Source organism: Diceros bicornis, chromosome 10, assembly GCF_020826845.1.
Source record: "Diceros bicornis minor isolate mBicDic1 chromosome 10, mDicBic1.mat.cur, whole genome shotgun sequence".
NCBI lineage: Eukaryota > Metazoa > Chordata > Mammalia > Perissodactyla > Rhinocerotidae > Diceros > Diceros bicornis.
In genome coordinates this window covers 79,967,059-79,983,931 of record NC_080749.1, presented here as the reverse complement: position 1 = coordinate 79,983,931, position 16,873 = coordinate 79,967,059, and the positions used below count along the sequence as shown (strand labels likewise).

The window sequence follows — 16,873 nt, the reverse complement described above, 5'->3', positions numbered from 1 at the left end:
GAGGCTTAGACAGTGTGGAGCTGGTGGGGAGACCCTAAGGTTCAGCCTTTGATTTAAGACTGCTGGTATTTTATAGGAGAAAAGAGGAATAGAATACACATTATGATCTGCCCCCTTTTTTGGATGCTAAATCATGGTCTACAGAGCTGGATCAAAGTGAAGCAGTTTTCACCTTTGATAGATTGCTGTTGCCATGGTTAATGGTTAACTAGTTTAAATCAAAGCCAGCTTTGTTCATTGCTGCATCATTTGCTAACTTTTGGGAAACAACAAGCAGATGACCACAGCCATGTCAGTCTTCGCCTTTCCTCATTGGCTGGGACAACATGGAGGCTCGTCCAAAAAGAAGATGGCAAAGTGGGGCCATGGCTACCCACTCAGTACTGTGATATTGTGACATTATAAGAAATGTAGGGGCCGGCCCCGTGGCTTAGTGGTTAAGTGCGCGCGCTCCGCTACTGGCGGCCCGGGTTGGGATCCCAGGCGCGCACCGAGGCACTGCTTCTCCGGCCATGCTGAGGCCGCGTCCCACATACAGCAACTAGAAGGACATGCAACTATGACATACAACTATCTACTGGGGCTTTGGGGGGGAAAAAAGGGAGGAGGATTGGCAATAGATGTTAACTCAGAGCCGGTCTTCCTCAGCAAAAAGAAGAGGATTAGCATGGATGTTAGCTCAGGGCTGATCTTCCTCACAAAATAAATAAATAAATAAATAAAATAAAAAGTAAGGAAAAAAAAAAAAAGAAATGTATATTAGGTCTTCATCCCCAGTCTCTGGCACAGAGGTCCTAAAACCCCAGTAATTTCTGGAGCATAAACATGACAGGATTGTCTTTTGTTATTCATAACAAGCCCCTTTCAACCACACCTGAGATTATGTTAATGAGCTGATTTAGAGGGGCCAGGGAAACCAACCATGTTGATCAGAGTGTTGGACCTTGCAGCCCCATATCCCTGACCTCAGAGAAAGAGAGGGAGGCTGGAGGTTGAGTTAATCACCATTAGATAATGATTTAATCAACCATGTCTACATAATGAAGCCTCCATAATAACCCTAACCAAAGGAGTTTCGAGGGCTTCTAGATTGGTGAACATATCCACGTGTTGGGAGGGTGGCACACCCCAAACTCCACGGGGACAGAAGCTCCTGTGCTTTGGACCCTTCTGGACCTTGCCCTATGTATCTCTTCATCTGGCTGTTCATTTGTAGCCTTTAAAATATCCTTTGTAATAAATCAGTAATAGTAAGTAAATGTTTCCCTGAGTTTTGTGAGCTGTTCTAGCAAATTATCGAACCTGAGAAGGGGGTCATGGGAGCCCCCTATTGAATGCCTGTTGGTCAGAAGTACAGGTGACAATTTGCGACTTACGATTGGTGTCTGAGGTGGGGGCAGTCTGTGGGACTGAGCCCTTAACGTGTGGGGTCTGTGCTAATTCCAGGTAGTTAGTGTCAGAATTGAATTGTAGGACCCCCAGTTGATGTCCAGAGAGCTGGAGAATTGGTTGATGTGAGAAAAACCGCTACGTATTTGGTGTTGGAAGTGGTGTAAGTGTAGAAAAACTGAAGTTCCCTTTTAGTACCTTTGTAGGAATTAGAAATGGGCATGCCATGCTTCAGAAGGATGCCCTGGGGGGCAGGGCATGTGAGTGGACCACCGACTGGATTTGAGCTCCCACTTGCCCACTTTGTCAGGTGCCCTTGTATAGTAAGCAATCTACACGACTGTATGTGGTAGCCCTGATGGGAACACGATCCAGGTAGGGCTTTTGGACCAAGCTCCTAGGTGTGTACACTCACATGACTGATGTTGGCTGGTGTCTGCTGGTCAAACAGTCTTGGTTCAGTCTTCCATTTTTTTTCTTTTGGAAGAAGAGATGTATCTACAGGACCCAACTTCTCTGAGGACTCAGGGCCATGACCTGGAAGTCCTCTGTGCAGACGGTGTACATCATAATCTCTGCCCCTTTGAAAAAAGCAAACCAGCAGGCCCAAAGTAAAGAGAAAATGCTGGTGGACAAGGAAGAGGGAAGTGAACAAACAGCAATTGAGCACCTGTTCCCCACCAGGCCCTTGTCGGGCATCCTGCACACTTGGTCCCCTCTCTTTTTCTCAACGCATCCCCGAATAAGGGAGATGAGAAAGTTTGGTCTTCACTTTTGGGGTTCTCTCAGGCTAAATCCTAAAACTTAGTGAGCAGGAGAAATACCGTGCCTCTCTGGGGTTGCATACGCATGCCTTTAATTGAAAGAGGTAGGATTATCTGACTGAAATTTCTTCCGTCAAAGGCTTAGCTGAAAAAAAAATAACCTTTAAAAAAGACAGTCTTAGGAAGATGCAACTAGCCTTCGATTCCTTGATGTCTTCTGATCCAGCCACTAAAGGGCACATGCCGTGTAAGTGTGATCCCTGGTGGCACTGCTGTTGCTGACGATGTGCCTTGAGGTCAACTGATTTACGTTCTTGGGGTAAAAAGGTCACTAGGAAACAGCACATGGACTCCAGCAGCTCTTGTGTGCCAGCCTGGTTCTGGGCATTTCATTTTCTGGCTAAATCAGGATTATATTTACTGTGCTGTGCTAGCACAGAGCCTCACTACAGAAACTTGAGAAATATTTGTTGAATGAGGTCAGTGGAACTTCCTGTAAATATATGAGTCTTTAAATCATTCAGTGTCACTCTATAAAAACCCATAGAAGAAATATCCTTTAGAGTTAGTGCTAGGAGAACCTCTCTTTCCCGAGGAGCAGGTATGCTGCAAATGAGAACCACAAACTTGATCGCGTTGCTCCTGGTTTTTTCCCTTTCACCTTCAGGAATCTCTGAATCAAGTGTGAGTCTGAACTTGAGTCACAATGACTACAAAGACTTTTGTGGAGTGTTGGTGTTCTTTTCTCTTTTCCTCCTGATTTAAAAACAATTTCTTTTTGATTATCTCATGTTTTTTTTGGTGAGAGGGTTGTTGTTGTAAGCAGTTTAAATCCATTGTAGAAAAACTTGAGGAGTAAAAGTTTAAAAATAGAATTCTTCAGACAGCTGCCTCACCACCCAAGTGCCCTTCGCCCTTTGTTCCTGGGGAACCAAAGCCTTTTTGACCGAGGAGGGAATCCTTACACCACGAGGCAGATGAGGGCAGGTTCTCAAGTCACTGAGGTTCATGGGAGGTCACAACAGGGCAACAGTTCAGCTGCCACTGCCAAACAGGGCTTAGGTCAGTGACTGGGCCTGACCACTGAGCTGCTGGTCAGTGATCTCATAGTGAGCACATGGTGACACTTAATACACGCTAGCATCATCATTATTATTATTATTATATATTATTAGTATTATTTATTTCACCCAGAGCTGAGTGAATGCTGAGTGGGGAAACCAGGGTTGAGTTGACAGCTCTCTAGGCACGTCTGTAGGTCTCAGATATACAGATAAATGGAGAAAGCTTCTTCCACATGGTTAGAGTTAAACTTTACTCTTCACCCACCCAGCCAAAGAGTATGGGTTAAGGAGGAAACACATCACAATATAATCCTCCCCAAGAATCTCTGTTTCTTAGACAGCAATTTAACCGCACGCTGTCAGAGCATGCAGTTAGCTGAGAATCTTCATGCCTCTTAGAAAAAACAGAAATGAAATTAATTGAAAACAAAGAAAAACAAAATAAAACTAGAGAAGTCCATGTCATTGAACTTTGGACACTTACGCCTTTTGGACAGCGTCTGCCTCGGGGGTCTGGATGTGCTCAGCCAGGGATGCACTAAGAGGGTCAAGGGTCATACTCTTCAGCTCTGGGTCTGTGAAGACAAGGAGCATCCTTAATCAGCAAAGGACAACAAGGGATGATCCCAGACGTGGGAAAATGTCTACCCGGTGAGTAGTCAACAGCATGAAATTAGCACGACGAGGTATGTTATACCTCGGAAATTAGCAATGCTGCAGAACCCACTGCTGGCACACAGCAAGTGACATTAAAATTAGTAAGACCCTTTGGGAAAGCGATATGACAGTATGTATCAAGAACCAGAAAAATGTTCTAGTCTTTGATCAGGAATCTCACTCCTGGGTATTTATCATAAGGAAATAATTCAAAAGAAGAAACGAGATTTTGTACAAAGTTATTAAAACATTATTATTAATAATGAAAAATTAGAAACAGCCAGAAATAGGAGATTGGGAAAGTAATTTATAAGGAAGTAATTTATTTAATTTGACATTTAAAATTATGGTTAAAAAGATAAATAAGCCAATATGGAAAATATGATATAATGGCAAGTAAAAATGTAAACTATAGTGTAATGTGTTAAAACTCTATAAAATATGTATGTAGATGAATGAGGGTTGGAGAGAAAACAGAAAAAGGAAATAATATGTTAGATTGGGAGGTTTATGTGTGGGTTTTTTCCTTAAAACCTCAGTGCGGTTATAACATGGAAAAGAAAATCGATTTAAAAAAACAAATGTTATCCTATGAGCAAGGCTTACGCAGGCCACACGGCTAGCAGTCTTTGCTGGGTGCTCTGAAGACTATGTTGGGTAGCTCTTTTAGAATGAGAAGAATCCCAGGCTAAGACTTCATATTGGACTATGCTACCTTTTATTTTAGTTACGTTAAACAATTTTTAATTATGGAAGATATGTTTCATTGCAGAAAATTTGGAAAACACAAGCATAAAGAAGAAAAAACCCCCTCACAATCAACATATAATTATTAGGATGACTAAAATGACTGACTATACTAAGAGTTGACAAAGAGGCAAAGGAACTGGAATTCTCATTCACTGCTGGTTGGAATGTAAAATGGTACAACCACTTAGGAAAATAATTTCTTAAAAAATTAAATATTATATATACAACATCATCCAACCATTACACTCCTAGGTATTTTACTCAAGAGAAATGAAGCATATGACCTTATAAAGACTTGTACACAAGCGTTCATAGCAGCTTTATTTGTAATAGTCAAAAACTTGAAACAGCCCAAAAGTCCATCAACAGGTGAATGGATAAACAAACTAGTAGATACGTACAATGCAATACATAAAATACTACTTAGCAGTAAGTAGAAAAGAAGTATATTGATACACTCAACAACAGGGATGAATCTCAAAAGAATTATGTGGAGTGAAAGAAACCAGACAAAAAAAGGTACATATGATATGATTCCATTTATGTAAAACTCTAGAAAATGCAAACTAATCTATAGTGACAGAAAGCAGATCAGTGCTCTTCTGGGGATAAGGGAGGCTGGAGTAGGGGGCGGCATGAGGAGACGTTTGGGAAAGATGAATGTTTCATCCTGATTGTGGTGGTGGTTTCATGGGTGTGTACATATATTGAAACTTACCTAGTAGGTCTTAAAAGTTCTCATCACAGGAAAAAAAATTGTAACCATATGTGGTGATAGATGTTAACTAACCTTATTGTGGTAATCATTTGTAATATATACATATATCAAATCATTATGTTGTACACCTTAAACTAATACAGTGTTATATGTCAGTTATACCTCCATAAAACTCGAAAAAACCCCAAAATCATAGCAATGGTTAATGTTTCAATGAAAGAAAATTGTTGGCTGAATCATTTTATATTCTACCAAATAATTATACATAATTAAAATCTAAGGAAAAGTGAAGCTGACTGCATTAAAATCTTTACAGAAAAAATAGTAATATTTAACACTTAAAAAAACTTATTTAATTGTACAATTTAAATAGGTGCAATTTATCATATGCCAATTATCCCTCCATAAAGCTGTTTTAAAGAACTTAACAAAGAATATATTAATACAAATAAAGTGCCTAAAACAATGCTGGCACCTAGTAAAAACAAACAACAATAAGAACCAAAAAACCCTCACCCATTATCACTCCACTCACATACAACCTCTGCAGATATTTTGATGCGTGTACTTCCATGCATATATAATAAGTATTTTAATGGAATTGATAAAATAATGTATATATAATTTGAATCTACTTTTATGTTATTAGAATTTCCCATATAATTAAATATTCTTAAAAATGGTTTTAATAACAGCATAGCATGTCATCATATGGATGTACCACAACTGACTTAACCAAACATGTAACTTTTTTTGTTTTTTTAAATTTACCCTTTTATTTATTTATTTTTTTGTGAGGAAGACCAGCCCTGAGCTAACATCCATGCCAATCCTCCTCTTTTTGCTGAGGAAGACTGGCCCTGGGCTAACATCCGTGCCCATCTTCCTCCACTTTATATGGGAGGCCGCCACAGCATGGCTTGACAAGCGGAGCCTCAGTGCGCGCCTGGGATCCGAACCTGGGCCGCCAGGAGCCACGCGCATGCACTTAACCGCTATGCCATGGGGCCAGCCCCCACACATGTAACTTTTAAAATTCAAATTTTTTATAAAGAACTTTGCATAGCATATTCTTGAAAGGAGTATTTTTATTATTAAAAGACTTACTCTTTATCCTCATCTATGGTTATTGAAGGAATTACAGTCTTTAAGGCACAATGTCTACTGCCAAATTGTTCCCCACAAAATTTGTACCAGTTTACACTCTGAGAACATGGTCATTCATTCCTTCCTTTATCACATGTTTATTAAATACTGACTACATGCCAGGCATTGTGTTGGGGCTGGGAATACAGTGGTGAGTGGGATGGACACACTCTGTTCTCAGGGAACTTAATTTTTAGTGGGAAAGATGGATATTAACACAAAACAAAATAAAAACAAAAAATAAAAAACTTTTTGAAAGGAAGACCCTAATATTCAATCCCTATTTCTCTTTTTCTCTTTGAGCAGTAGATTCTTGCATGAATTAATTAATTTTTCCTCAATTTTGTTTATTTAAAGGTATTATAATTTAAAGAAGGATTTGAGAAGAAAAAATTCAGCTGTTCTCCCCCAGCATTATTCCCTTAGTACTACAGTTGATCCACTTCTCAGGGTTCCCTCGTTGTCCGCGCCCCCACCCCAGAGCCTCTTTGCAGCTCGGGTTCCCTTCTGGCATCCCCAAACGTTAAGGGGGCGTCTGCTGTCTCACAAGTCAACCTCCAGACTTTGGAGCAGGGACAAAATTGTTAATGTACACGGTGGTTGAGGAAACTGGGAGGATTGATTGGGGTGGTACCTTGGAATTTATTTTATCTTGGATCATATGTGAAATTAACAGACAGTGGGAGATGATTTAAGCATTTTCGTGATAAGGGGAATTCTGTGAGGGTTTCTTTCCCTAACAATGAGACAGCCCAGTAAAAGCTGTCCCAGTGAAGACATGCACTCCTCTTCACAGCGATTTTGAACTTTGGGACAGGACGCCACAGGACCAGCAGAGGGCGCATTTGTATTGACCAAAAGCTGAGGTTCTACATTGGTGTAATTTCACCATTTTGATTAGAACTGAATCCCTGTCAGTTCTGGGATGTGGCCCACAGACGCGTGATTTTTTTTTTTCTCTCTAGTAAGATAACCTGATATTTAGGAAGTATTGGAATAAACTAAGGCAGTACTTTGAATAATAACTTAGAACTTTGCTTTAAAAACATCTGTAAAATATTTTAGGAATGCATAGAAAAAATACTGTATGATGATTACCCATGTGCTTACCACCTAGCTTTGTGAAATCTTAACATTTTGCCATATTTGAGTCATGTTTTTTCTAAAGAAATAAAACATTTCAGATACAGTCCAAGACTTCATTGTATCACGTACAGTCCCACTTCCCTCAGTCTCTCCCCAGAGGTAACCATTCTTTTAAATATGTTATTTATCAATTGACTGGGTTCAGAACATGCTACCCCAAAATATGGCACCTTGGCATATTGAATATTTTGGGCTAAAGGAATATGAGGAAGGGCAGGTGCAGGAAGGACCCTCTGACTTCCCCCTTCTTCCCAGAAGCAGGTTGTAAGACGCTCACGTGAGAGGTGCCCCCCTGGAGGAGTCACCTGGAGGAAAGGGGCTTCCTTATCTCTGAAGACAGAGGGACTCTGCGAGGAATCCCAATGAACAGGCCTTGCTAAGTTTCTCCCAGTTTATTACCTTTAGCTCATACCTTTTTGTCCTAATGACGTTTTCCACAACTTTCCACTCTTCATCAAACCTAGTACAAAAATGCTCAAACCATTTCTCTGGGTTTTCATTTCCTTATGAAGGTTCCCGTGTCACATAAAACTTATATTAAATAAATTTGTGTGCTCTTCTGTTAATCTGTCTTTGTCAATTTAATTTTTAGGCCCAGCCAGGGATCCTAAGACGGTCAAGAAAAACTTTTTCCTCTCCTTCACAGGCCTTATGCATATTTTTTATATCTTTACCATATATAAATGCACCTATAAGCAACATATATCATTTTACATATTATAACTTTATATCAACATATAATTTATATAACGTTTGTAACTTACTTTATTTTGCTTAACGTTTTATTTTTGAGATTAATCCATGATAATACACGTAGTTTCCATTCATTTATTTTAAGCTGCCGTGCGTTATGCCATTGTATAAGCATACCACAATTTATTTATCCATTTTGCTGTTGATGGCTGTTTTGATTATTTCCAATTTTTCGTGATTACAAACAATGCTGCAATGAACCTTCTTGAGTGAGTCAGTATTCATACATGAATTAGTTTCTCTAAGGTATACCTGGGAATGGAATTGTTGGGTTGTTACAGGGTATATGCATCTTCAATTTGTTGGATATTTCCAAATTGCTCTGAATTTCTAAAACTCCATATCCTCATCAATAATGAGTGCTTACAGACTCTTAAATTTTTGCTAATCTGATATATATGAAATGATATATCTTTTTGTTTTGGTTTGAATTTTCCTGATTGGCAGCAAAATGGTCATTTATTTAGGTTTCCTCTTTTGTTAATTGCCTGTTCGTGTCTTTTACCCATTTTTCATTTGGTTTGATTATCTTTTTTCCTTCTCTATTTGTAGCAGTTCTTGCTGCAGTTTGGATACTAATGCTTTGTTGGTTACACACACTGCAGATATTGTCTTCCAATCTGTGATTTGTCTTTTAACTTTATGCTGTCTTGTCAAAAACTTTAAATTTTGATGTAGTCGGATTTGTCAATAATTTTCTTTATGGCTTGTGCTTTGAATCATGGGTAAGAAATTTTTCCCTTTCTCAAATTCATAAAGGTATTCTTCTTTATTTTTTTCTATAATTTTTAAAATTTTGCTTTGTTACATTTGGATCCTGAATTCACCTTATATTTTGTGAGTTAAGGATTTAAAAATTGGAAAACCAATTATGTCAAAATTATACAGTGAATAACAGCTCATTCTTTCCTCACTGTTTTTTTTTTGTGTGTGTGTGAGGAAGATCAGCCCTGAGCTAACATCCATGCTAATCCTCCTCTTTTTGCTGAGGAAGACCGGCTCTGAGCTAACATCTATTGCCAATCCTCCTCGTTTTTTTTCCCCCAAAGCCCCAGTAGATAGTTGTATGTCATAGTTGCACATCCTTCTAGTTGCTGTATGTGGGACACGGCCTCAGCATGGCCAGAGAAGCGGTGCGTTGTGTGCGCCGGGAATCTGAACCCGGGCCACCAGTAGCAGAGCGCGAGCACTTAACCACTAAGCTACAGGGCCGGCCCCTTTCCTCACTGATTTTAATGCCATGTTTGCCATATATCAGTTCCATATATGGGTACATTTATTTCTGGATTCTCTATTCTCTTCTGTCTGTCCCTAAGCCAGTATCATATAGCCTTAAAGTAATATTTTTTATTTCTTTTTTCTTTTAATTGCTTTTTTTATTGATGTTTTAATAGTTTATAACATTGTGAAATTTTGGATTGTACATTTTTGTTTGTCCATCACCATATATATGTCTCCCTTCAACCCTTGTGCCCACCCCCCACTCCCATTGCCCCTGGTAACCACAGTACAGTTTTCTCTGTCCATGTGTTGGTATATATTCCACATATGAGTGAGATCATACAGTGTTTGTCTTTCTCTTTCTGGCTTACTTCAGTTAACATAATACCCTCCAGGCCCATCCATGTTGTTGCAAATGGGACGATTTTGTCTTTTTTATGGCTGAGTAGTATTCCATTGTGTATATATACCACATCTTCTTGATCCAATCATCAGTCGAGGGACACTTGGGTTGCTTCCACTTCTTGGCTATAGTGAATAATGCTGCAATGAACGTAGGGGTGCATAAGCCTCTTTGGATTGTTGATTTCAGGTTCATTGGATAGATTCCCAGTAGTAGGATAGCTGGATCATAGGGCATCTCTATTTTTAATTCCCTTAAAGTAAGTTTTGATATTTGGCTGGACAAACTCTTCCTCTTTGTTTTTCTTCAAAATTGTATTGGCTATTTTTGGCCCCTCTTTATGAATTTTGGAATCAACTTATCATGTTCCACCAAAAACCATATTGGAGATTTTTAAAAATTGGAATTGCATTGAATTTATAGATTAATTTAGGGAGAATTGTCATCTATCTTTGAACATTATATACAGCATTATATAGAACATTATATTTATTCAGATCTATTTTTATTTAATTTAATAAAATTTTCTGGGAGCTGGCCCATGGCTTAACAGTTAAGTGCGCGTGCTCCGCTAGTGGCAGCCCAGGTTCGGATCCCGGGTGCGCACCAACGCACCGCTTCTCCAGCCATGCTGAGGCCGCGTCCCACATACAGCAACTAGAAGGATGTGCAACTATGACATGCAACTATCTACTGGGGCTTTGGGGAAAAAAAGGAGGAGGATTGGCAGTAGATGTTAGCTCAGAGCCGGTCTTCCTCAGCAAAAAGAGGAGGATTAGCACTGATGTTAGCTCAGGGCTGATCTTCCTCACACACACACAAAAAAAGGTGCTTAAAAAAATAAATATATAAAAATTTCCAATTCCTTCATGAAAATCTCACATATCTTTTTTTAGATTTCTTGCTAATAAATATATATTGAATGTTGTATTTAAAAATTACATTTATCCTACCTTTGTATATAAGCTGTACCACTGGATAACCAAACAGTAGAAGAGGAAAAGTTTTATTGGTAGGAGTTTCCCAAGTAATAAGTGAAGAAAGGATGGTAGAATTTCAATATCATGATTTTGCAACCTCTAATGAATTAACGGACCTGTAGCTGCTGGCATCACGAAGAGACAAGCAAACATTACATCTCCTAACAGAAGAACACAGTGCCCTCCGTGAAGCAGTCTTGCCAAAAGGAAAAACCAAACTGGCATCTAAGTCTCTAGACCCAAGTACCAACTTACAGGAAATATAGAAGGCAGAGAAACATGTTAAACTACGCTGTGAGGATGCAATCAGCAAAATCTAGATTGTGGGCAAATTTACAGGACAAATGACCCCATTTCCTAATAATAAACTAAGAGAGAGGAAAAAAGAAATGGAGGGGAACCTATAAATTAAAGGAGACTTAAAGGCCCTATCAATGCAAACAAAAAAACTCTAAAACAATTATAATGATTATGAGACAATTAGAATGATGAAAAAACTGATTGACTATTCAGTTATATTAAAGAGTAGTTCTAAATTTTAGGTGCAATGGTGGTATTATGGTATGTCAAGCATCTTGTCTTGTCTTTTAGAGAAACATACTCAAGTGTATATGGGTACAATGAGAGGAGCTGGAATTTGTTTCAGAGTAATATGGAGGGGAGGAAGGAGTTGGTGGTGTAGGTGAACCATCTGGGCATGGGACTCATCGTGCTGTTCTGTCTACCTTTGTATGTGTTTGCGGTTTTCCGTAGTCACAATGATTTTTAAACTGTATTATAAATTGTGCTTTATGTTTTGAAACACTGTTTTTTTCCCACAATCGATTTTCATGTATTGATCTCTATTTAGTAATCTTGCTGAATTTTTTCGTTTGTCTTTTAATGGTTTGTCTTTAACAGTTTGTCTCTAGTGGGCCTCGAATTTTCCATGTAAATAATACTATCATCTGAGAATAATGACGGGGGCATTTCCTCCTTTCTATCTTTCTCCGTTTCCTTCCTGTGCTTTCCCTACTGTGCTGATACAGTGTCGACATAGAAACAGTGACAGAGGGTGTCCTTACCTGGTCCTGTCCCTAAAGAGAATGCTTCCAAAGTTCAACCATTCAGGTGTGAGGTTTCCTGCAGGTTTTGGTAGATACTCTATCAAAATTAGGAAGTTCTCTTCTATGCCTAGTTTGATCATTTTAAAGCATGAATGAGTGAATTTTATAAATTTACTTTTCCTTTTGCATCTATTGAGGTGACCCTAAGGTTCTTCCCCTTTAACCTCTTGATGTGAATTACATAAACAGATTTTCAGTGTTAGACCATCTTTGAATTCCTGGGATAAACTGAGTTCAGTCATGGTATATATATAAAATATAAGCTTAAGGATTTGATTGGCTAATATTTTATTTAGGAGTTTTGCATCTTAGATCATAAGTGAGGTTGATCTATAAATTTCCTTGCTTTTCTTGTCCTTGTCTCTAGTTTCAACTGCTTTTTGTTTTTGATGAATTTGAGTCTCAAGTTAGAAATGAACTTTACTTCCTGGAAAGTGAAGAGAATTTTTGGGATCAAGGGGCAACAGCTGTGTTCTGGGATTCTGGGGACTTCCCTGGGGTTTCCATCCCGGGCGGAGTGGAGTGAGCTGGAAACATTCTTAAGGATGCACCACTGCCCACTAGGAGGAGAATTTTGAAATACTCCCAGGAGAAAAGAGACAGCAGTAGCAGAGCGTGTAGGTCATCTAGGCTGCTAAGAACCAGCAGACTATTCTGAACCCAGTACCAGGCTCCCGACAGCGACAGTGCAGGCCTCACACAGAGCAAGTTGAGGAGCAAGGAGCACGGCTGCCACCACGAGGCGGCCCTTTGCGGTGGTACCACCTTCCAGGCTGTAGATCCCGGTGCAGTGGCACCACCACGGCTCCGGGTCACACACTCTGGCCTCCCTGTTTTCCCCACAGCTCCAAGAGAAACTTGCAACACCGGCTATGCCTCACTTCTTCGCACAGGTTGGCAGTCTTGATCCTTGGTCCTTCTGGAGCTGTTGATTCCTGGAGGCAGGAAGTGCCCCTGAGGAAAGGCCTTCAAAACCGAACTAAACTGAACTAAATTAAATTAAACACCCAGCAACACCGAGTAGACTCTGGTTACCTTGGTTTTAGTAATTAGCTGCGATTTTGCATAATTCTCTTGACTTCTAGACCTCAGGTTCTTTTATTTATAATATAAAAGAACTTTTAGAGATTCTAAATCTCCAAGATTCATGCTGGCTTTAAAAAAAACTGCTGCCATAATTTTGCGGTGTTTCCCCGACTTTGTAACTATTTCCTAATCAGAAACACATGGATGGCGTTACAACTCTTAAAGAGCCAGAGGCTTGGAGTCATAGAAACCTGGGGTGGTATCTCAGCGCCTCCACTTACTGCTGTGTGACCTGGGGCTAGTTACCTAACCTCTCTGCACCTCATTTTCCTCATCTGTGAAACAGGGATAATGCATTTTACCTCATAAGGTTGTGGGGAGGATAAAATGAGACCTTGTGGGGAAAGTCAGTCAGACCCAGAGCCTCACCACTGCCTGGCTCTGTGACCAGAGACATGTTACTTAACCTCTCTGGGCCTCAATTTTCTCATCTGGCAAATGGAGATATTAAGAGCTCCGTCCTTATAGAATTGTTGTAAAAGTTAAATGAAACAACTTATGGAAAATGCTTAGCCTAGTGCCTGGCACACACTGCTGCCCCTGTCTCAATGCCTTCATGCAAATGGTGAATGCACTCTGGGTTCAGTAAACTCCTTCCTCCATGTTAGGCATCACCTCCTCCAGGGAGCTCTCCTGACTTCTCCCCATCCCTCCCACGCCAGTCTGCATCAGTTGTCCTTCCTGTGTTCTCTCAGGGCAAGGAACACACTGAACACACAGATGGTTGGGACCATCTGTGCACATGTCTGGCTCCTTTTCTAAAGTGTTAGCTCCATAAGGATCATGTCTGATTCAACCACAGAGGGCCTGGCACTTAGTAGGAGATCAGCAAATGTTTGCTAAGTAAATGAAGGAACTTTCCATTCCTGCAGTCAGTGGCTAAAGACTTAGGAGAGCCCAAACCCTGGCACTACCTCAGTGGTGACACAGGATTCCGCTCTTCCCTTAACAGAAACAATTCCAAGGTCGCTGAACCACAGAAAATGAGAAGTAGAGATTGGAAGGCCAATTCTGACATTTTCAGTTGAGGAAGGGGAAGCCTAGAGAGGCTGAGGGGTTCCCTGAGGCCTCGAGCCAGTGCAGGATGACGGGGCGGATCCAGTGTTATCACTCCCGGCCCAACCGGGCTCTCACGCTTTGGCTGCTGTGGCTGAGCCAGGGCCCGCATGCAGCACAGGGACTGCTGGGCCCCTCAGACTCTTGGTCAGGGCCCACCCCAGGGCGACTGGGCGGCGGCAGAGCTTTATGTGGGACACACGGAAATGGCAGGCTGGCCTTCCCTGGGAGCAGGCCCAGCCCACCTCCTGGCTCTGCTGCTTATCCCTGTGAGATCCTGGGCGCGTCACAGATGCAGAGAGCACGAGGGTGACGGGGCCCTGGATTATCCAACCCAACCTCCTTGGTTTACAGAAAAGGAAACCGTAGCTCAGAGAACTGAAGGGCCCTGGACTACAGACCTAATCAGGGGGAGAGCTGGTAACAGAACCCACGTCTTTTGAATCCTGTTTGAAGTCAATTTATTTTGGTCTTTGTTAGAACAGTTGTGCCAACATCCTAACTACTACACATCCATCTCTTGAATAAAGCAGTAACACTCTGAGCCTTTTCTTCCCAGCAGAATAGAAACGGCTCACTGGTTTCTAAGGGTTTCTGTGAGACCTGCCTTTTGGTTTTCCCCCCGTTTGTTTCAGGTGACTCCTTAGGCCCCCCTGCACCTCAGACAGGGCTCCCTAAATCTCTCACTCCTCTTAAGAATATCTTAAGTTCTGCCACATTCCAAGCGGTTATGTCACTATTGCGATAGAACCTTCCATGGAATGCAGAGGCTGGTGAGGCTGCTCCATTCAGATTGGGTCTGCTGCCCACACCTGCACTTACACAAAAGGACTTACACAGAGGACTTGGTCAGTCCCCCAAGAGCAAGCCCTCCTGCCACTGAGACTGATTTGGACAATAAAGAAATCATCATGTTATCGACTTAGAACAAGTTTCTCCTGACAAGGTACAAATTATGGCTACTAAACTTAAAGTTTTTAAGAAACAGACTAACAGCCAACCTCCAGTGAGCACCTACTCTGTGCCAGGCACTCTTATAAGCATATTACAGGTATTAATTCCTTTATGTCACAACCACCCCATGAGATAAGTACAGTTAGTATCTCCATTTTACAGATGAGAGAAAAGATGGCCAGAGAAGTTCAGTAACTTGCTCAAGGCCACGCAGTTAGTAAGGGGTGGAAGCAGGATTTGAACCCAGAGAATCAAACTTGATACTCGGTGGTCTCAATCACTGTGATGCTGCCTAAGCAGTGCCCTCCAGACCTCCCACCCCCATTATTTTTAAAGGAACAGATTACATTGAGTCACTGCCAAATTCAGAGAAATAATCCTAAAAGCAAGGCCCAGGGCAGTGGTTCCCAAAGTGTGGTTCCTGGACCACCAGCATCAGAATCACTGGGGAACTTACTAAAATTACAAATTCTATGACCTCAGCCCAGATCTAGTGAATCAGAAACTCTGGGAGCGGGGCCCAGAACTCTTTATTTTAACAAGCCTTCCAGGTAGTTCTGAAGTTCTAGAACCACTGGCCTAGGAAATAAACAAAAATCGAAACAAAAATTAAAATCTTGGGGCCGGCCCGGTGGTGTAGCAGTTAAGTTTTTGCGCTCTGCTGTGGCGGCCCGGGGTTTGCAGTTTCAGATCCTGGGCGTGGACCAACGCACCGCTTGTCAAGCCATGCTGTGGTGGTGTCCCATATAAAGTAGAGGAAGACGGGCATGGATGTTAGCCCAGGGCCAATCTTCCTCAACAAAAAGAGGAGGATTGGCAACAGATGTTAGCTCAGGGCTAATCTTCCTCACAAAAAAAAAAAAAAAGAATTAAAATCTTATTCTTTCCTTGGACTTTGGGGGTGGGGAAGAGGGGTGGAAAGGAAAGTTTTGTATTTAAAACAAGAGCAATTTCCCAAACCCTCTTTGATTTGGAGGTTGCTGATCTGACCTGTCTTGTGAAAACTTGCAGGCGATATTCTCACCAAGTTCAAGACTCAGGGTATTCTCATTGGACCTGGCACTGGCTCACCGCGTATAATTAACCATGAAGATCACTACTTAATTTAGAGTAGAAAAAAAATCCTTTCCACCCCTCTTCCAGGGGTGGAATGAGGGGACCAATGAGGGGAAAATTGATCCGTAAATGGCTAAAAAAAAAATTCCTTCGCACTCCTTCCTTCTTTTCCTTCAAAGATTTGAAATCCTTTTTAAACATTAGCATTTATCATTCAGGACAGGCAGATGCCTTCTTTAACTTTCTGCAGTGATATTTCACTGCGCTGAAGACGGTCTGAATAACCTGCATGGAACACAGCTGGAGCCCGTCCCTCTGCCATGAGACAGGAAGGCTGTTTTGAGTGACTTAGTCGTTGTGAGATCTGGCCATGTTCTGCACGACCTAACACCACCATCGCACCTGGCGGAGACCCTGGAGCCCTGTCAGCGTTCATATTCCGCATACGTGATTGACGATGCGGAAGGTCTGAAGACTGACTGACGCCTCCCTGGCTGTTGTCACTCAGCTTTGAAAATGGAGGTGGCAGGAGACTTACGTTAGCAGAAACCCTGTTTCAAAGCTTGGCCAAACCCAGAGACTGAGCTACCATAATGCTTTATTGTCTGATATCCAAAAGCAGTG

At 41.2% G+C, this 16,873-nt stretch overlaps 1 protein-coding gene across 2 annotated transcripts in view; it reads right to left on the bottom strand.

Annotated features, from left to right (window-relative positions):
• KIAA2012 (KIAA2012 ortholog) overlaps positions 1–16,873 on the bottom strand; it is a 105,814-nt gene that overhangs the window by 7,719 nt on the left and 81,222 nt on the right. For both annotated transcript variants that reach the window (XM_058548653.1, XM_058548654.1), the window contains exons 16-17: positions 3,702–3,792; positions 1,805–1,970 (exon numbers count right to left, since the gene is read on the bottom strand). In XM_058548653.1, coding sequence (XP_058404636.1) covers positions 1,805–1,970; positions 3,702–3,792 — 257 coding nt within the window. The remainder of the gene's footprint in view (positions 1–1,804; positions 1,971–3,701; positions 3,793–16,873) is intronic.